Source organism: Oncorhynchus keta, chromosome 10 (genome assembly GCF_023373465.1).
Source record: "Oncorhynchus keta strain PuntledgeMale-10-30-2019 chromosome 10, Oket_V2, whole genome shotgun sequence".
Lineage (NCBI taxonomy): Eukaryota > Metazoa > Chordata > Actinopteri > Salmoniformes > Salmonidae > Oncorhynchus > Oncorhynchus keta.
In genome coordinates this window covers 58,121,934-58,142,868 of record NC_068430.1, presented here as the reverse complement: position 1 = coordinate 58,142,868, position 20,935 = coordinate 58,121,934, and the positions used below count along the sequence as shown (strand labels likewise).

The window sequence follows — 20,935 nt, the reverse complement described above, 5'->3', positions numbered from 1 at the left end:
ATCTTTCTCTGACATTACCAATAAGCGAGAGGCTATGTATTTAGTTAGTTACATCACAGTATCACAGCCTAGTATCATGGCAGCGTAGCCTATAATGACATGTAGCTGTTTGATGGTTGACAGCCCAAGAATAAACTAGTCGGATGTAATCCATATCCTGGCCATCTGCCCAAGATTGTTGAACAACTTTCTGGAAGCCCATTTTCTCTAGAGTAGCTACTAACCACACGTCTTGTCTGGGGAAGAGGTTCCAGTGGGTGAGTTCGTTTTGCGCAGTGGTGGAAAAAGTAGACTACTCAATTATTATACATGAGTAAAAGTAAAGATACCTTGATAGAAAATGACTCAAGTAAAAATGAAAGTCACCCAGCAAAATACTACTTGAGTAAATGTCTAAAAGTAATTGGTTTTAAATATACTTAAGTATAAAAAGTAAATGTAATTGCTAAAATATAAAATGTATCAAAAGTAAAAGTAGAATTTCACATTCTTTATATTAAGCAAATCAGAGGCACCATTTTCTTGTTTTTAAAATTTACGGATAGCCAGGCTCACACTCCAACACTCAGACATCATTTACAAATGAAGCATTTTTGTTTAGTGAGACCACCAGATCAGAGGCAGTAGGCATGACCAGGGATGTTCTCTTGATAAGTGCGTGAATTGGACCATTTTCCTGTCCTGATAAGCATTTGAAATGTAAAAAGTACATTAATTTCTTTAGGAATGTAGTGCATTAAAAGTAAAAGTTGTCAAAAATAAAAATATAAAGTACAGATAGCCCAAAAAAACGACTTAAGTAGTACTTTAAAGTATTTTTACTTAAGTACTTTACACCACTGGTTTTGAGTGCCCCGGGTGGGCGGGGTTTGCTCATTTTCGACCATTCCATTGGTCCTCCTAAGGAGAGTTCTCTGTCCACCCAGGGCACCGGGCCATACAACGCGAACCCGCCCAGTATTTTCAACAAAAATGATGGTGGCACCATGTGTTAAAAGGCAAAAGGGGGCAAGAAATGTTGACAGAATTATAATCCAAACCAAACCCTCAAGTAAGTCATGACGCAGTCACTTACCAAACTCAAATTTGGACGAGACTGACTTCATGACCAAAACTATCCTATTTACACCTTGTAGTCAATTTTGACACTATAATTAATGTTTCTGACTCATATCGATGCCACATAGGCTGTTTTAAAACCAGAGAAGTTGATTCTAAAGGGGCAGTTGACCCTGCAGTATATACACATAGTCCACTGACAGAGACATACCATTGAGGGCTGTCACGCCTGCTTCCACTCTTCTCCCCTGGCGCTCGAGGGAGCCAAGCTCCTCAGCATTAGGCACTCCTGCCATCATCATTACACACACCTGCCGTCCCCCCCCCGTCACGCACATCAGCGATTGTTGGACTCACCTGGACACAATCATCTTTGTCATTACGTTCCCTATATCTGTCTGGTTCCCCGCTCTGTTCCCTGCTTCTGCATTGATTGTCATACGTCCTTGTTTACCCGTGTGCTAATGCTGGTCCTGTTTTGTTCTATGTCTATTCCCGATTCAATGTTTGACTCCCCGTACCTGCTTCTCATCTCCGGCATCGACCCTGACAGGTGTTCTGAAGGTGGATGATAATATATCCCCATCTGATTTCTAATCATTACAATCTCCTGTAATCATATAGTCAGTTGCCATTGCTCAATGTAGACACATTGGGGCAGTTTCCTAGACACAGATTAAGCCTAGGCCTGGATTATGATCTCTTATGTTGGTAGTGTGGGGGAGGATTATTAGGGAAAACACTTACAGTTTTGTTCTTCTGTTTCTCTTGTTTCTATGTAGGGTCTGGGACTTGTTTTTACTGGGACCATGCCTGTTTTTAATCTCACCGTGGATGGAAACTCACAGGTGCAGTCATTTAAAACAGTTCACGTTGACCTAATCGACAATCTTTCTTCAATGAATCACAATTTCTGTGAGTGTTTTGTTTTTACTGGTTGTTTTCTCCACAGAATCAGCTCATATTAGGTGTCATGGGGGTGGACGTGCATCTGGACGAAATCAAAAAGCTGACGCCCCGATACAACGTCAGTATACCGCATCACATCTTACTTCACGCACGCTTGCATGCACACAAGTAATAATTGATTCTCTGCTCCGTACCGTTGCAGCTTGGAGCCAATGGGTACATATACGCCATTGACCCAAATGGATACCTTCTCCTGCATCCGAACCTTCACCCAAAGGTTATGTATACTTTATTCCCCCATTGAAAGATCACTGTGCAGTTTATAGGGAGCATTGTAAATAGATTGTAGATTTCGATTTTATACAAAGTGAATGTGGTTGGATGTAGGTTGGATATAGAACCTAGTGTGTACTGCTTATTGCATGTCATTCCAATTAGCTGAGATAAGATTGCCACTGCATGTATTAAACTGAAAATAGAATGCAACTGAAATGTATTCAACTGAATGTGTTACTGTTAAACATGGGGATGCTGTGATATCCCTAATGTGACTGGTGCTTTTTCGCAACAGCTGCTCGACCTACCAGAGCCTGTAACACTTGACTTCCTGGATGCTGAGGTGGAGGACAGTTCCAAACAGGAAGTGAGTATAATGACATGCACTGTGCCATAAACTATATACACTGATTATACAAAACATTAAGAACACCTGGGCCCAGATTCACAAAACACTTCTTACGCAAGAACTTAAGAAGTTTCTTAAGAAAAAAAACAAGAAGTTCATAGGATAGTTTGTAAAATCAATTCCTCAACAATATTTTAAAATTCAATGATTTTCTTAACGAACTTCTCAAATATCTCCTTAAGAATCTTCTTAAGATGCGTGTTGCTAGGCAACCAATTTAGATAGCTATCTAGCCACGAATGGCAATCATGTTAGCATATTTCCTACTGAGATTACTTTTCTAAAACATGTTCTTGGGTTAGATCGTAGAGATGCGACAGCGTATTTTAAATAAATAATAATAATAATTTCACCTTTATTTAACCAGGTAGGCTAGTTGAGAACAACTTCTCATTTACAACTGCGACCTGGCCAAGATAAAGCAAGGCAGTTCAACACATACAGCAACACGGGGTTACACATGGAATAAACAAACATACAGTCAATAATACAGTAGAAAAAGTCTATATACAGTGTGTGCAAATGAGGTAGGACAAGGGAGGTAAAGGCAATAAATAGGCTATAGTGGCGAAGTAATTACAATATAGCAATTAAACACTGAACACTGCGTAGGTAACATACTATCTCTACATTCCAGATCCGCAAACATATGATTGATGGCAGACCGGGTGACATGCAGATTAAGACGCTTGTAAAATCAATTGATGAGGCAAGTGTGTGTATGTGTGTGTGTGTATTTGTTAATTACTTCACACCTCGGCAATATATCAGGTATACTTCACTTCACACTTAATTCACAGTAATGACTTTGTCAACCCCAGTAACCCAACAGCCATGATCATGTATGGTTGATCAACACACTTACGTGTAAGCGTACACGCAAACCTATTTTAATATGTGGCTTTTCCCCCTTCATTGCAGCGATACATAGATGAGGGAGTTCGGAGTTACACCTGGACACCCATCAATGGTACAGACTACAGGTGAGGAGGCAGGAGATGGAGGTGTGGGTTGAAGGGTAGAGGATTAGTAATTGTAACCATAGCAATAGGATATGAACTGCTGAAGATGACAAGTTTGAGAGTGTAGGTGGACGGACTCTATACCTAGCTGCTTAATGGCAGTAGTGTCTTCTATTGAGCCTCAGACTTTGATTACTTTCCTTTGTTTTCTGTTGGGGATGCTTCCCCCTTGTAGTCTGGGCCTGGTACTGCCGCCCTACAGTGAATACTACATCCAGGCAGACCTGAGTGATGTGATGCTGCAGCTCCAGTGTGAGTATCACTGCCCACCCAGAAAGTCGCTGTCTCCCTTTAGCTCAGGTCCAGGGCGTTATGTGCGGCTTGATGACACTGATCTCGATGAAATGGGCGGTTGATTACTTTTTCTGTCTGTTGCAGATCTGCAATCTTTGCTGCCCAGCTCCTTTGAATCAGGGGGACACGTGTTCCTGGCTCCCAGGTACAGAGATGTGTGTGTGTGTGTGTGTGTGTGTGTGTGTGTGTGTGTGTGTGTGTGTGTGTGTGTGTGTGTGTGTGTGTGTGTGTGTGTGTGTGTGTGTGTGTGTGTGTGTGTGTGTGTGTGTGTGTGTGTGTGTGTGTGTGTGTGTGTGTGTGTGTGTGAGAGAGTTTTGTGTGTGTAATCTCATCTCTGTCTAACCATTCCTATTTTAGGGAATACTGCAAGCGTCTGCACATCTCTGACAACAACACACAGTTCCTGGAGAACTTCCTATCTCTCATGGTGGAGATCACACCAGAATCTGAAGACTGTGAGTTTCTCTTCTTTATGTCAATGAGTTTGTAGAGTGGTTAGGGCCATGCCATTCACCATACTACACCAGCTTTGAACTGCTGAAGATGACATGGAAGTGTGCAAAAAGCACATTTTTTTCACCTATGATATTTTATAAAGCCTGACGGGTTACATTAACTGTGTGTGTTTACAGGTGATCAAGGCCTCATTCACAACCTGATCTTGGATTCTGGAATCATCTGGCAGCTAGCATCTAGAGTGTGGAAGAACAAGGATATCCAAACGTGAGTGAATTCAACAAATAATTGCCCTATTTCATTGATATTAAAACCAATTCATTTGAATGATAACAATATGTGAAACGTCTGAGTGAATTAAATGACTTTTTGCTTCAGGTATGGTTTCCTGGCATTATTTGCAGCCACAGATGGAGGGGTAACCCGGGTCTTCCCCAACTCGTGAGTGTGTCTCTGAGTAGTTACAGATATCACTCTGGCTAATAAAATATACCGTGTTTGTTTGTTTGTTAATAATTGCATGCCTTTCCTGTCTGTGAGCATTATGGCAGTTGAATGTGAGTATGCTTGAATACTTACGCATTACTCAAGCAATACTGTTGAATACTCAAGCAATACTGCTTGAATACTCAAGCATCACTCGAGCAATACTGCTTGAATACTCAAGCATTACTCGAGCAATATTGCTTGAATACTCAACCAATACTGCTTGAATGTGAGTTGTCCTGTGCTTCCCAGGGCTGCTGAGTCGTGGGATGAGGACCCTGAGCCCTTCAACTCTAACTACTACCGCCGCAGCCTTGACAACAAGGGCTATATGTTCAGAGCTCCACCCAGAGCCTGTGAGTAACACTCACTGATATACGCTACACTGATATACGCTACAAACAATGGCAGTAGAATGGCCCGTACTGAAGAGCTCAGTGGCTTTCAATGTGGCACCGTCATAGGATGCCACATTTCAAACAAGTCAGTTTATAAAATGTCTGCCCTACTAGTGCTGCCTTGGTAAACTGTAAATGCTGTTATTGTGAAGATGAAATGTCTAGGAGCAACAACGGCTCAGTCGCGAGGTGGTAGGCCACACAAACTCACAGAACGGGACCACCGAGTGCTGAAGCGAGTAGCGTGTAAAAATCGTCTGTCCCCGGTTGCAACACTCATTACCGTGTTCCAAACTGCTTCTGGAAGCAACGTCAGCACAATAACTGTTCGTTGGGAGCTTCATGAAATTGGTTTTCATGGCTGAGCAGCTGCACACAAGCCTAAGATCACCAAGCGCAATGCAATGCATTGGCTGGAATGGTGTAAAGCTCGCCGCCATTGGATTCTGGAGCAGTGGGAACGCGTTCTCTGGAGTGATGAATCACGCTTCATCTGGCAGTCCGACGGATGAATCTGGGTTTGGCAGATGCCAGGAGAATGCTACCTGCCTGAATGCATAGTGCCAACTGTAAAGTTTGGTGGAGGAGGATTAATGTCTGGGGCTGCTTTTCATGGTTCGGGCTCGGCCCCTTAGTTCCATTGAAGGGAAATATTAAGGCTACAACATACAATGACATTCTAGACGATTCTTGCTTCCAACTTTGTGGCAACAGTTTGGGAGCAGGCTCTTTCATTTTTCAGCTCTGTGCACAAACCGAGGTCCATACTGAAATGGTTTGTCGACGTCGGTATAGAAGAACATAACTGGTCTGCACAGAGCCCTGACTTCAACCCCATCTAATACCTTTGGGATGAATTGGAAAGCCAACTGTGAGCCAGGCCAAATCGCCCAACATCAGTGCCCGACCTCACTAATGCTCCTGTGGCTGAATTACATTTACATTTAAGTCATTTAGCAGACGCTCTTATCCAGAGCGACTTACTGAATGAATGGCTGAATGGATGCAAATCCCTGCAGCAATGTTCCAACATCTAGTGGAAAGCCTTTCCAGGAAGGTGGAGGCTGTTATAGCAGCAGAGGGACCAACTCCATATTAATTCCCATGATTTTGTAATGAGATGTTCGACGAGCAGGTGTCCACATACCTTTGACCATGTAGTATATATGACCTTGGAGATAAAAGTCAGGTTTTTAGATAGCAAGCATGTTGTAGGCATTTAAAGACATTTCACTCATATAACATGAAAATAAGTGATTCACACATTTTTGTTACGTGTCAGGATATCACAGATCAAATCACTGCTTTCTGTTTGCATGAACTTTGATCCTGTTAACCTTTGTCATAGCCATGGATGATCCGGTGACCTCGGAGAACGGCACCATCGGAATCCTGGTCAGCACTGCCGTGGAAGTCAACCTGGGAGGCAAGAACCTGAAACCGGCAGGTAAAGCTGTTTTGGTTATGATTAAAGTAATTGGAGGAGGTGATATCTGTTAATGCCAATGTTCTCTAGTGTGGCAAAATTCCAGGAACTTTCCCCAAATTCCCAGGAAATCTGGAATCCTCCAACCAGGATTTCTGGAAAACCTGGGAATTTAGGGGGAAGTAACTGGGATTTTGCAACTCTAATGGCCTCAGATCCTGGTTGCTTTGTCCTGCTCCATCTTCTTAAAGTAGAAGTTCACCCAAAATCCCACAACACCCAAGTGATTCCATAAATTGAAACTAGTTCAGTGGATGTTGTCCTCTCCCTCCCCTGTAGTGCTGTACTGCTGTACTGAAACAGCTGAAAAAATGGGTCATGTTACTCATGAAGTTGCTGGATGCAGGCCTCGCTCTGATCCGTTGCCAGTATGGGCGAATGTTTTGTTTTGTTGAAAGCGTATGGCCGAATTAGCTATTTTTGTCAAAATTACTATCGGTTTTGAGTCAGGGAATGTGTACTTTTCCATCTAAAACATTTGCTATTATTTTATCTAATTATTTTATGAAGTTGATACACGGGCTGATTTCTACGCCAAACATAGTGATGTAAAAACACATGACAACTCAAAAACATACTCAAAAGGCAAAGCCTTATGACAGTTCCACCAAAACAAGCTGCCATTTATGGTTAAAATATTTACTCTGCAAAAAAGGCTGAGGCCACCATGACATTAGCTATCGCTGAACACTGTTCCATGCTGGCATGTGATCACATTGGAGAAGCATGTAAAGCTGCTTTCTCAGACTCCACTGCTGCTACCCACTTCAAAACCACAACCACAAGGTAGAAGTGATATATATGATCTTTAACTAGCCTCTCAAAGCACTTCATGATGACAGAAGTGAGTGCCACGGGGCAATAGCCATTTCATTCAGTTACCTTTGCCTTCTTTGGTAGATGAACAATTGTGGACATCTTGAAGCAAGTGGGGACAGCGGACTGGGATAGGGAGAGATTGAATATGTCCTTATACACTCCAGCCAGCTGGTCTGAGCATGCTCTGAGGACGTGGCTAGAGATTCCTTCAGGGCCGGCAGCCTTGCGAGGGTTAACACGCTTAAATGTCTTGCTCACATCCGCCACAGAGAACAAGAGCCCACATCAAAGCGGGCGAAGAAGAAACTACCTCCAGTAGTTTTCTTCACCACTCGCAAGTATTTTGTCGTCAGACATATTTGTAGGGTGTTGTTTACTCTGTATAACTAATGTGTAACGCTATCTTCACTTCTCAGACATTTATTTAGGGCATATCAGAATATTTTGAAGCAGCAGGGATTCCCTGAGAATGCACATGCGCAGTTGTTACCCATCTCCACTGCTGTGGCAGTTGGCTACATAAAATTATGTTTTTAAATCATCACAAGTGTTTTGGGTGGAAAAGTACACATTTCCTGACTCAAAACCGATAGTACTTTTGACAAAAATAACTAATTTGGCTGTACGCTTTCAATAAAACAATGAATTTGTCCACACTTTGCGGATTTCTGAATCATGAATTCACTGGCAACGGGAGCAGAGCAAGGCCTCCTCCTTTAATGGGCTCTCTCTTACTCTTCTGTTATCTCTATCTTTCATGCTCTGGTCTCATGGTTTTGTTTGAACTCTCCTGATGACCAGTGGTGGGGGTGAAGCTAGACTTGGAAGCATGGGTAGACAAGTTCAAGATCTTGGCCAGCAACGTGTCTGACAGTCGTCAAGGCTCGCAAAAGGTACAGTATGAAAGGCTGGGTAAAAAATGATCAGTCCTCTATGTGACTTCTGTCAAGTGACTTGAACAGATCCAGTCTAACGTTATTATGTTATGGTGACTCTGACTTCCTTTGTACAGTGTGGGCCATCCAGAAGTTGTGAGATGGACTGCGAAGTCAACACTGATGTAAGAATTAATCTCCTTTCACATAGCCCTAGCCCAGGAAGAGTAGCTGCTGCTTTTGCAACAGCTAATGGGGTTCCTAATAAAAATGCCAAATACCAAAATTGTACAAACTGCTGTCACAGTACCCAACCAGACACAACCTACACACACATACAGTTTGACTAGTTCATGTCAACCAAGCGTCTGGGGAATTATGGCATGATTTGTTTGTGTGTGTGTCCAGTGCTGGTCTGTGTGACAGAGAGAATAAGAGAGAGTGTGAGAGTCTGTCTGTATGTGCCTGTCAGTAGTGATATAATACTCCAATACAATTCCCTGTCCCTAGGACTTACTCTGCTATCTGATTGACGATGGTGGCTTCCTGGTGATGTCCAACCAGAGGGATCACTGGAAAAAGGTATGGAGGGTAAACGTCAGTAGGTACCAACCATGTCATCTTACACAATCTCTAAATGGTCAAATAGCACAATAAAGTTGATTATCGAAGATATTGAGAGATTCTTTAAAAGCTGTATGTTACAATTATAACATTTAGTCTGTATTATTTGACTCCCATTCGTTTTAATAGGTGCAGACCAGTCACAAAGCCTTACCCTTATTTTTTGCTATAGCTCAGTGTGCAAATAATACAGACGGATTGTTATCAAATATATTGAATGATAGATCTGTGTATTAAAGATATGGAGGTCTGACGAAGATCTTTTCTACCTGCCTGTCAGTTATCCCAGTATCTTTCTGTTCTAGGTGGGCCTTTTCTTTGGTGATGTGGACCCCTATCTTATGCACGCGCTGTATAACAACTCCATCTATGCCCGCCGGCAGTCTTTTCAGTACCAGTCAGCATGTGAGCCAGTCAGCAGCAGCCACACAGGGGCAGCACCCAGGGGCATCTTTGTGGTGAGAGTTCAAGGACCAGGGCAGTCTTACCTTACCTTACTTACCTTATTTAATCTCCAGGGTCCATATTTGTGAAGTGTTTCAGAATAGGAGTGCTGATCTAGGATCAGTTTTGCATTTTCCACGGGGTTCTGATCCTAGATCTGCACTCTTACTCTGAGACGTTTTACAGGTGGATACAGGCCCAGAGAAAACGACTAACTATTCCACGTAGCCTATCAAAGATGCAGCTACCACAACATTGTTTATGCCCTCAGATCTAACAAGTCCCTTAGTGGGAAACTCTTAAAAAAAAGTGTTCCAAAAGGGTTCTTCGGCTGGCCCCATACAATAACTATTTTTGGTTCCAGGTAGAACCGTTTTGGGTTCCATGTAGATCCCTCTACAGAAAGGGTTCCACAGTGCCGTCGGAAAGTATTCAGACCCCTTGACTTTTTCCACATTTTGTTAGGTTACAGCCTTATTCTAAAATGTATTAAATACTTATTTTGAATTTTCGATTAAGGCTGTGTAAAAATTCAAGGGGTCTGAATACTTTCCGAAGGCTCTGTAAATGGAACCCAAAACGGTTGTACTTGGAACCAAAAAGGGTTCGTCAAAGGGTTCTCCTATGGGTACAGCCAAAGAACCCCCTTCGGTTCTAGATAGCACCTTTTTTTAAAGAGTGTAGGGGGGCTAAAGGTTGTTTCTGGAAGGGGCTATCAACTTCAACCTCATAAGGCTCTGGTCAAAAGTAGTGCACTATAGCGTTTGGGACGTACTTATTCTAAATCTTTCAGTGAGTAATGGCTTCTCCTTGTGTTCTCTTTTCTTCTCCTGTCCTCCTGGTCCCCAATGTGTTGTGTCTAGCCCTCCATCGCAGACATGCTCAGTCTGGCCTGGTGGACATCGGCGGCAGCATGGTGAGACTATCTCTATTTTAGCACAGATCACATGACCTAAAGAACAAGTTGTATGAAACGTAACCCTTTAAAGGGATAATCTGGGATTAGTACATACATTTTTGGAATGATACAGCCATAGATTCTTGGAGAATATAACTTAGAAATAGTTCAACTTTCTTACTCCATCACAAGCCAAAATAAAACCTTGTTTAACAATATAATGAATAAACGAGTACTGTGTAACTTCAAAATAGGAATATAATTTTGATCTAATGCATGGTCAGTCCTTGCATCCATAGCTCCGTGTTTGAATTTGAGAGTAGTTAGATTTCTCCAGCTCCATCCCACAGCTGTTTACCAAAACGTTGTTGTTGATTGCCCCCGCAGAAATCTCATTAGGCTAATAAAAAAATCCCCATAAGAATCTGTCAGTTTAAGCTAGAGATATGTTTTTGGCATTGGATGCGTCTCAATCCACCGCATCTGCCTATTTCGCACTTCCGCATCTGCGGTGAAAGGTGACAGAGCCAGAGCGGTGTTTATCAGACCATGAGACACCACAAAAATCGGTCTTCTCACAGAATCGTCTGTAGTGTACAAACTATTATGACCCCTCTATGGAAAGATGAGACTCTCAAGAACACGATGATGGTGTTCTCCTCTCACAAGCGTCTTGGGTCTGGTCTAAAGTCAGTACAGCTGATCTGCTAACTTTTGGCTGTAGTGTCCGAACAGTTTGAGCAACACACTAATATGACGCCTCTGTGGAAAGGTGAGACTAACGAACACGTACATGTCGGTTGTTTTGCTCTAGGATGCCTATAGGCCTCACAAGACTTGTTGAAGGTCTCCTAGTACCAGTTGAAAAAATGAATGGAAGTATACAGTGCATTCGGAAAGTATTCAGACACCTTCCCTTCTTCCACATTTTGTTATGTTACACCCTTATTCTAAAATGGATATCAATCTACACATAATATGCCATAATGACAAAGCCGGAAAAAGAAATAAAAAGTGCAAATTTATTAACAATAAAGAACAGAAATACCTAATTTACATAAGTATTCAGACCCTTTGCTATGGGACTCGAAATTGAGCTCAGTTGCATCCTGTTTTCATTGATCATCCTTGAGATGTTGCTACAAGTTGATTGGAGTCCACCTGTGGTAAGTTCAATTGATTGATCATGATTTGGAAAGGCACACACCTGTCTATGTAAGGTCTCACAGTTGGCAGTGCATATCAGAGCAAAAACCAAGCCATGGGGTCGAAGGAATTGTATGTAGAGCTTGAGACAGGATTGTGCTGAGGCAAGAGTCTTCCAAGCAGGCCGCCTGTCCAAACTGAGCAATCGCGGGAGAAGGGCTTGGTCAGAGAGGTGACCAAGAACCTGATGGTCACCCTAACAGAGCTCCAGAGTTACTCTGTGGAGATGGGAGAATATTCCAGAAGGATAACCATCTCTGCAGCACTCTGCCAATCAGGACTTTATGGTAGAGTGGTCAGACGGAAGCCACCCCTCAGTAAAAGGCACATGACAGCCCGCTTGGAGTTTGCCAAAAGGCACCTGAAGGACTATGACATTGAGAAACAAGATTCTCTGTTCTGATGAAACCAAGATTGAACTCTTTGGCCTGTATGCCAAGCGTCACATCTAGAGGATACCTGGCACCATCCCTATGGAGAAACGTGGTAGCAGCATCATGCTGTGGGGAGACTAGTCAGGATCGAGGGAAAGATGAACAGAGCAAAGTACAGAGAGATCCTCTTGGTGCACCTATCCCTTTAGCGGGATCATTTTCGTCAACTTCCACAGAATTGCAAAGCACCAAATTCAAATTAAATTACTAAAAATATTTCATTTTCATGAAATCACCAGTGCAACATAGCAAAACACAGCTTAGTTTGTTGTTAATCCACCTGGCGTTTCAGATTTCAAAATAGCTTTTCGGCAAAAGCATACCAATGTAACGATTCTCGTCGTAGGTGGAAGGAGGAGAGGACCAAAGCGCAGCGTGGCAAGTGTTCATCTTATTTAATGAAAAATGAACACTTCAAAATACAAAACAACAAAGTGAAAACTGAAACAGTTCTGTCTGGTGCAGACACACAAAGACTGAAAATAACCACCCACAAAACACAAAGGAAAACAGGCTACCTAAATATGGTTCTCAATCAGGGACAACAATTGACAGCTGCCTCTGATTGAGAACCATATCAGGCCAAACACAGAAATAGAAAATCGTAGAAAAACTAACACAGACAACCCACCCAACTCACGCCCTGACCATACTAAAACAAAAGACAAAACAAAGGAACTAAGGTCAGAACGTGACAGAACGTGACAGGCGGGAGACTCCGGCGGTGCCGGACAGGCGGGAAACTCCGGCAGCTCCGGACAGGCAGGAGACTCCGGCAGCTCCGGACAGGCGGGAGACTCCGGCAGCTCCGGGCACGTGGGAGACTCCGGCAGCGCCGGACAGGCGGGAGACTCCGGCAGCTCCGGAATGAAGGGTGATTCTGGCATCACCGGCGTGACAGGCAGCTCTGGCAGCTCCTGGCTGACTGACGGCTCTGGCAGCTCCTGGCTGACTGACAGCTCAGGACAGACGGGAGACTCTGTCAGGTCAGGACAGACGGGAGACTCTGTCAGCTCAGGACAGACGGGAGACTCTAGCAGTTCAGGACAGACGGGAGACTCTGGCAGCTCAGGACAGACGGGAGACTCTGGCAGCGCTGGAGAGGAGGAAGGCTCTGGCAGCGCTGGACAGGTGGGAGCACCTGTAGGCAGAAGACGGAGAGACAGCCTGGTGCCGGGGGCTGCCACCGGAGGGCTGGTATGTGGAGGTGGCACCAGATAGACCGGACCGTGAAGGCGCATAGGAGGTCTCGAGCACCGAGCCTGCCCAACCCTACCTGGTAGAATTCTCCCCATAGCCAGCTGTGCTGGCGAACCGGGGACACCATACGCAGGGCTGGTGCCATGTACACTGGCCCGAAGAGACGCACTGGAGACCAGATACGCTGAGCCGGCTTCATGGCACCTGGCTCGATGCCCACTCTAGCCCGGCAGATACGAGGAGCTGGGATGTACCGCACCGGGCTATGCACACGCACCGGGGACACCGTGTGCCTCACGGCATAACACGGTGCCTGCCCGGTCCCTCTCTCCCTCCGGTAAGCATGGGAAGTTGGCGCAGGTCTCCTACCTGCCTCCGCCACACTCCCCGTGTGCCACCCCCCAATACATTTTTGGGGCTGCCTCTCGGGCTTCCTCGTGTCAACTCCATTCGCCGGTATCCCTCCTCACACTGCTCCAGAGAATCCCAGGCGGGCTCCGGCACTCTCCCTGGGTCGACCGACCACCTGTCTATCTCCTCCCAAGTTGTGACATAGTCCAGATCTCGCTCCCATGTCCAGGAGTCCTGTGATCGCTGCTCCTGCCTGTTACCACGATGCTTGGTCCTTTTATGGTGGGTGGTTCTGTAATGATTCTCGTTGTAGGTGGAAGGAGGAGAGGACCAAAGCGCAGCGTGGTAAGTGTTCATCTTATTTAATGAAAAAAGAACACTTCAAAATACAAAACAACAAAGTGAAAACTGAAACAGTTCTGTCTGGTGCAGACACACAAATACTGACAATAACCACCCACAAAACACAAAGGAAAACAGGCTACCTAAATATGGTTCTCAATCAGGGACAACGATTGACAGCTACCTCTGATTGAGAACCATATCAGGCCAAACACAGAAATAGAAAAACTAACATAGACAACCCACCCAACTCACGCCCTGACCATACTAAAACAAAAGACAAAACAAAGGAACTAAGGTCAGAACGTGACAATCAAGCATTTATGTAAGAACATCTCTCTCAGTAGACAAAAAATTACATACACCTAGCAGCAAAGTAGAGAAGTCAGAAAAGCAATAAAATGAATCGCTTACCTTTGGTGATCTTCGGATGTTTGCACTCATGAGACTCCCAGTTACACATTAAATGTTCCTTTTGTTCCATAAAGATTATTTTTATATCCAAAATACCTCCATTTGGTTGGCGCGTTATTTTCATAAATCCACAGGCTCGAGAGGTCACAGTGGGGCAGACGAAAATTCCAAATAGTATCCGTAAAGTTTGTGAGAAACATGTCAAACGTTTTTATAATCAATCCTAAAGTTGTTTTATTTAATAAATAATCGATAATATGTCAACCGGACTGTAGCTTCTTCTGTTGTGTATGAAAAACGCTGCTGGCACCCTGCCAACCTCTGACGCGATCTGAATCTTTCTCACTCATTTTTTTAAATAAAAGCCTGAAACTATGTCTAAAGACTGTTCACACCATGAGGAAGCCATAGGAAAATAAATATGGTTGATATCCCTTTAAATGGAGGGAAGGCATAGAATGGAACAGAGAGCTTTCAGGAAAAACGGCACTTCCTAGTTGGATTTTCCTCAGGTTTTCGCCTGCAATATCAGTTCTGTTATACTCACAGACAAAATGTAGATTTTTTTTGTTGCTTTGTCATTACGGAGTATTGTGTGTAGATTGATGAGAGGAAATATGAACTGTTGTTCCATGTAGTGAATCTGTTATTCAATGCGTTTGATGGGCCAATGGCAGTAGGGCCAACTATTTCTTTCATCAAATATTTTATTTCAAATATTTTTGGGACACTTAAAAAAAAAAAATATCAAAGTTAGATAGCAAAATTATCCTTGGTAGTAGAACCCCCCCCCCGGCTCAGCTTCCCTCTCACTGTGTGTTGTTACCTGATTCATCTGTATCAGGTCTGTAGTCCAGCAGCTGCTCTATGGACTGGCCTACAACAGTTGGCTCTACACAGGTTGGTGCACATTTCTTATTATTGTGCTGTATGTGTGCCTTTCTCCAAAGCTGACATGTTAGGGGAATATGTTTCCATATGCTATGGGAAAGTAGTTGGTGTACACGGGACAGCACATTGCCAGGGCTGTCTTGTTGGAAATGGAGCTCACTGTGTTTTTACATATACACATGAACACTCCCAGTACATGTCACATGTATGAAGCTGGCTCCCCACTGTAGACAAAGGTTCAATCCCCGCGTCCACCTTTCCCACTGTTTCTCCCACGTGCCTGTATCCCCCTCTCATTTCACAACTGCCAAATAAAGTGTCGTGATACCCTAAACAAAACAAAAAACATTTCTGGGTGTTTCATTCCTCCTTTGTTGCAGGTGATGTCCTGGCAGATGGGTTTGACCAGAAGGAGAGCAGCTGTGTGACCATCCAAAGCCAGTTCTACTTCACCAACACCACCAACTCATACAATGTGCTGCAGGACTGTGGGAACTGCTCCAGGTGTGTGTACTCATGCATGTTTTATGTGTGTGTGTGTGTATGTTTGTACAAATACGTGACCTCTTTTCCTCTGTTGTAGGTTATTTCATGCTAAGAGGATAGAGAACACCAACCTGCTGTTTGTGGTGGCTGAGACACTGCCCTGTAGCTCCTGTGAGATTGAGAGACTGACCCAGGTCAAAACGGAGTGTATCCTTCATTTGGTCACCAGGACTGCAACGTCTACAAATCTGAACAAAGGCTGTCCACAAACGGGGGCATGATCTCCTGCATGTTACAAAAACCTAATATATTGACTTATTAGATAATATTGCTAGCTGTAGCCTACATTTTGTAAATAAGTGAATCACTGGGTGTTATCGTATCCATATAGAAGACTCTATATAGGCCCAAAGTGTCACTGCATTTCCTTGTTGACCCTCTGACCTTAACCCAGGCCAACAGTCCAGGAGGAGGATCCCTGTGAGGTGTTGAACTCTGCACGCTACCGGAGAGGCCCGACCGAATGCTGGGACTACAACATCTGGGTAAGGAGTTCTCTAGTACCCCAGACATACTGTGTCCCCCACTTGGCACCCTTTTCCTTATATACAGTAATACACTACTTTTGACCAGAGTCCTATGGGCCCTGGTCAAAAGTAGTGCCCTGTAAAGGGAATAGGGTGCCATTTGGGACACAACTGTGGTCTCTTGTGCATCACTTCCTATTGTTATTATTTGATATATATTATATAGGTGGTTGTTCTCTAGTCCTCTCAGTCTGCGTCTTCTCTTTATGTCTCTCTTCTAGGAGAACACATCGGAGTGTGGGAGAGGCCATTCCCTACGATCTTCAATAGGAATCCTTTTCTCTATCCAGTTGATCCTGACTCTTCTCTCTCTCTGACACCTGGACTAGACCATTACCACAGTCATCATTCCACTATCTCCTGACATCCATTATTTTACTCTTCCCTTTGTTCTTCAACATTTCTTTGTCTACTTCTGGTCGGGGATTGACCTCTGCCAAAAAAAAAAAACTTCCTCTTTCCTCTCTCTTTCTCTAGTGTGATTTCCCTTAATCTCTCTCTCTCTGCATTTCCATTGCATGTCTCATATGACAGGCCACTTGAAAAGAAGAGAGTTTCTCTTATTTTGATGACAGTAAATTGCCCCAAGTGTGAGATATGGAACATTTTTTAAATCATCCATATCCTTTTTAAAAAATCACTTCATTTGAATGTGTGATAAAGGGATGTTATGACAAATATTTTATTGACTTAGATGTTAGTTAGCATCAATGCTCAATATGTTCTAAAAGTGCTTCCAAAAGCCAAATAAGAAGTGATTGAGAGATTTTAAAAAACAACAACATTGTAACAAAAGTACAGTGGACCGTTGCTATCAACTGATACAGTACATTTTGTTTTTGTGAATTTTACATGAACATATAGTAAATATATAAATTAAAAAATACGTAAAATATATTCCAAAGATGTATTTTTGTTCATATATATATATATACACAGTACCAGTCAAAAGTTGGTTTTTCTTTATTTTTACTATTTTCTACATTGAAGAATAAAGTAGCCACCCTTTGCCTTGATGACAGCTTTGTATTCCAGGGTTTTGCATTCCAGAGTGTGCAAAGCTGTCTTCGAGGCAAAAGGTGGCTACTTTGAAGAATCTCAAATATAAAATCTATTTTGATTTGTTTAACACTTTTTTGGTTACTACATGTCTCCATATGTGCTAATTCATAGTTTTGATGTCTTCACTATTATTCTACAATGTAAAGAATAGTAAAAATAAAGGAAAATCTGGAATGATTAGGTGTGTCCAAACTTTTGACTGGTACTGTATATATATATATATATATATATATATATGAACAATACATGTATTGAATTAGATGTATGAACAAACATGCATAGCCTATATGTCAAATGTTATACTCCATTTAAGTTATACTCCATTTGGATGGTTGAAGATGACCTACTGAAGCTTTACCTTGCATCTTGTGCAATGATTTGTCTATGTGATCTGAAAAGCTCATGCATTTGTGTATGCTAACTTCTGGAGAATGTAGCTTATGTATGGGCAGCTTTCAGTGTAAACATTTGATGATGCCACTCTCCGATTCCCTTTGTTGATATTCCCTTCTAGTCCAAGCAGAGCTTTATAGCCCCTAGAAGCCTTTATGAAGAAACACATTTGGGTTATAGTAAAAGGAGTAATATTTTTGACACACTTTTTTTGATGAAATATTTGTAAAATGTTTTTTCTTTCATGTCATGCCTGGTGTTCCACCCAGCAGTGCCTTGGTGCACTCCTATTGGATGAGCGGGACTTTAGATCTCAGATCTGGACAGCCCTGGAGAAAGGCACACTCGACTCTATGGACAGTACTGACTGAAAGGACAGCCCTCAATGGATTTTGTGGGCCATGGGAAATGTTAAGGTGGACTGTGTGAGGTGAAGGGAGATAGGTGTAGTTTAGGATTACATTTCAGACTGCAAGGTATTAGGGATACAGCACAATTGAAACAGCGCCCAGTTACAGTACTTTCCCTTGTAATCTCCCCATGGACACAGAGGCACAGCCATCGTTCAGCCTGCTCCAGTCTGTTTGTGAAAAGGTGCAGTCAACCGTGTGACCAAGAGCTGATCATGGATAAAGGACAGCCTAGATAGCCTGCTTCCCCAGTGCTCAGTGTCATCTCCCTCTACCCTGTAGTTCAGTGGTGTACCGCAGTATCTCATGCAATTCTACACATTTTGCCATGAGGCTGAGAGAATTTTGCATTTTTAAAGCAAATTTCCTGTTATTCTATACATTTTGGCATGAGGCTGAGAGATAATGTTGCAGTTTTACAGCAAATTGCCTGTAAATCTTTTTTTTTTTTTACATGGCTTATGACATGTTCATATCGTACCTGGGGAGGGTGGGGGGACCATAGAGATCCTATTAAATTACTAGAGGGCGGTTAGGTCATTAACCCTCGAAATTCCAGAATGGAGTGAAAATGGCTGCCATATTGGTCAGGGAGAAATCCAAACCAGTCTAAATGGAATGAAAGGCATAATCCTGATTTTTACTTATGCATGAAATTAAAACAAAGGCATGTGATGTATCAGAAATTGTCTAATATAATTATTTTCAACCAAATATGTTATATAAACATAAAAAACAGTTTATATGGGTTTGATGCACCTTTTCTGTATAAATAGCCACAAACATATATGTAACCAGACCATAAATGTCAACAGTTTTGCTTTCTTGGAAATCTGAGAGTTCTATAATATGATACAATATAAGTACTTGTTGCATTTACAAATTGTCTAAGTCATATCATCTACTGATTTCGGCCAGTGAATGGCTGTGGATTGACTACATTTGTTTGAATGGAATATTGGCAGTAAAACTGTTTGGATAGCTAGCTAACAAATATACAATGCAGATACATTTTACAAATGCATTATTTGACACAATATCTTATCACAGCACTGGCAAACCTTAGTTGACCAACTCCCTAACCAAAATGGCTGACCTTTAACCCATTCTAGTATTCTAATTCCTAATTCTATGGGGGCGACCTCCAACCCACGGGAATTTCCATACTCTCTGTAAGAATACCAGATACCAGCTCACCTTTCCTACTGACCTCACTGTATACATGAGACATCCAGGAAGTGACTTGCCATCAGCCAATCAGATATGACGAGTCACTCAATTACAATGACTGTTAGAATACAGTATTAGCAGTAGTACAGTTGAACTTTTTTTCTGCAATTCTCACAGGCTCATGTAGAGCCTTTGTTAAATAGACTGAAGAACACTCAGTTTGGACCATGTTTTTTATTATTATTTATATATTATTCAAGACAGACTAGACAAAAACCTGATTGTACAAAACATAAAAATAATTGTCTCTTCAAGAATGTGTTTACAAAAGTAAATTAACAAACAAAAATTGTATACATCGAAGCTACACACCTCAACCCAGTACCCATCCCAGACCATGGGCATTTTAAAGACGAGCATTTTATCTGGGCTTTTCATGATTGATTTGGGGGAATTAAATATTGAAAACAACTCTGTCCACATTATAGGAGAACTATTGCTCTTTATACAGTGTGCTATTAACTCTGAAGTCAGTGTTTTAGTTTGGTACGTTTAATTTTTGATATACTTATTGCATGATTTTATGGAACATTTCCAGATTGATGTATAAACTAGTAATAAAAAGTATTTGACATTTCTTTACAGGTGAACGTGAGTAGCCTAAGCACTCCCCCACTCCGTGAGGATTTCCCAATGGGTGCCACCTTACACTTAACTCTGGTCCAGGGCGTCATTCAGCTTTGAGATCGCAGCCAAACAATGTTCTGGACCAGAGTTACCTTACACTATGAGTGTTGTGAGAATCTGATAGGCATGTGGGGGTTTTGGTCGATGACCTCTGATTGACCTTTGAGTATGCTTCATATTACCTGTTATAAATTAGGTAATAGCATTGATTGTGAGAATGAACTCAGTGGGCAGTTTGTTTATTGCAAAATTTAAAGAACGTTGAATGTTTTTGAAATATATGGGGGATGGGCATTTTAACTTCAGTTTATTCAAAAAAGCCCGTAACAGCTTTCCTATCGTTTTATTTATTAGGCTATGAAATAATATGAATGTTTAATGTATTTCTGTACTTTTGGTTTGGTTTGCTGCTATTGTTGTTGTTTGCTTGGGACAGCGTTTCCTCTCCTTGTGCGCAGTCGTCCATGTCACCTCGTGTTTTGTACAGATGACTCAAAGCAGTCAACGGAAGAAGGCCAACTTTGTACAACATTTTGTCTGCTACATGAAAAAGATTATCTCTAAATGTTTATATATGATATTTGGTGATTAAATGCTATTGATATTTTTCACTTCAGCTCTTTCTGATTTGTGTTCCTTTGATTTAATGCTATTGTGGTGTGCAGTGTATTTGATAACTTCTGTTTTATAGTACTGTGAGTTTTATGACTAACCTCCACAATTGAAATATTACACACACACACTCATACACACACACACACACACACACACACACACACACACACACACACACACACACACACACACACACACACACACACACACACACACACACACACACACACAC

The 20,935-nt window shown here is 42.3% G+C and overlaps 1 protein-coding gene across 1 annotated transcript in view; it reads left to right on the top strand.

Annotated features, from left to right (window-relative positions):
- Nucleotides 1–20,704, top strand: part of LOC118389044 (voltage-dependent calcium channel subunit alpha-2/delta-2-like) — an 87,393-nt gene extending 66,689 nt beyond the window's left edge. Inside the window, 23 exon segments of the mRNA XM_052527351.1 lie at nucleotides 1,842–1,907; nucleotides 2,012–2,086; nucleotides 2,171–2,245; nucleotides 2,540–2,611; nucleotides 3,291–3,362; nucleotides 3,575–3,636; nucleotides 3,851–3,927; nucleotides 4,054–4,114; nucleotides 4,327–4,424; nucleotides 4,602–4,692; nucleotides 4,804–4,866; nucleotides 5,164–5,267; nucleotides 6,658–6,756; nucleotides 8,416–8,507; nucleotides 8,627–8,674; nucleotides 9,000–9,071; nucleotides 9,419–9,571; nucleotides 10,421–10,473; nucleotides 15,247–15,302; nucleotides 15,674–15,797; nucleotides 15,877–15,986; nucleotides 16,242–16,324; nucleotides 16,588–20,704. Coding sequence (XP_052383311.1) covers nucleotides 1,842–1,907; nucleotides 2,012–2,086; nucleotides 2,171–2,245; nucleotides 2,540–2,611; nucleotides 3,291–3,362; nucleotides 3,575–3,636; nucleotides 3,851–3,927; nucleotides 4,054–4,114; nucleotides 4,327–4,424; nucleotides 4,602–4,692; nucleotides 4,804–4,866; nucleotides 5,164–5,267; nucleotides 6,658–6,756; nucleotides 8,416–8,507; nucleotides 8,627–8,674; nucleotides 9,000–9,071; nucleotides 9,419–9,571; nucleotides 10,421–10,473; nucleotides 15,247–15,302; nucleotides 15,674–15,797; nucleotides 15,877–15,986; nucleotides 16,242–16,324; nucleotides 16,588–16,683 — 1,902 coding nt within the window. The 3' untranslated portion in view covers nucleotides 16,684–20,704.
- The last annotated feature ends 231 nt before the right edge of the window (nucleotides 20,705–20,935 follow it).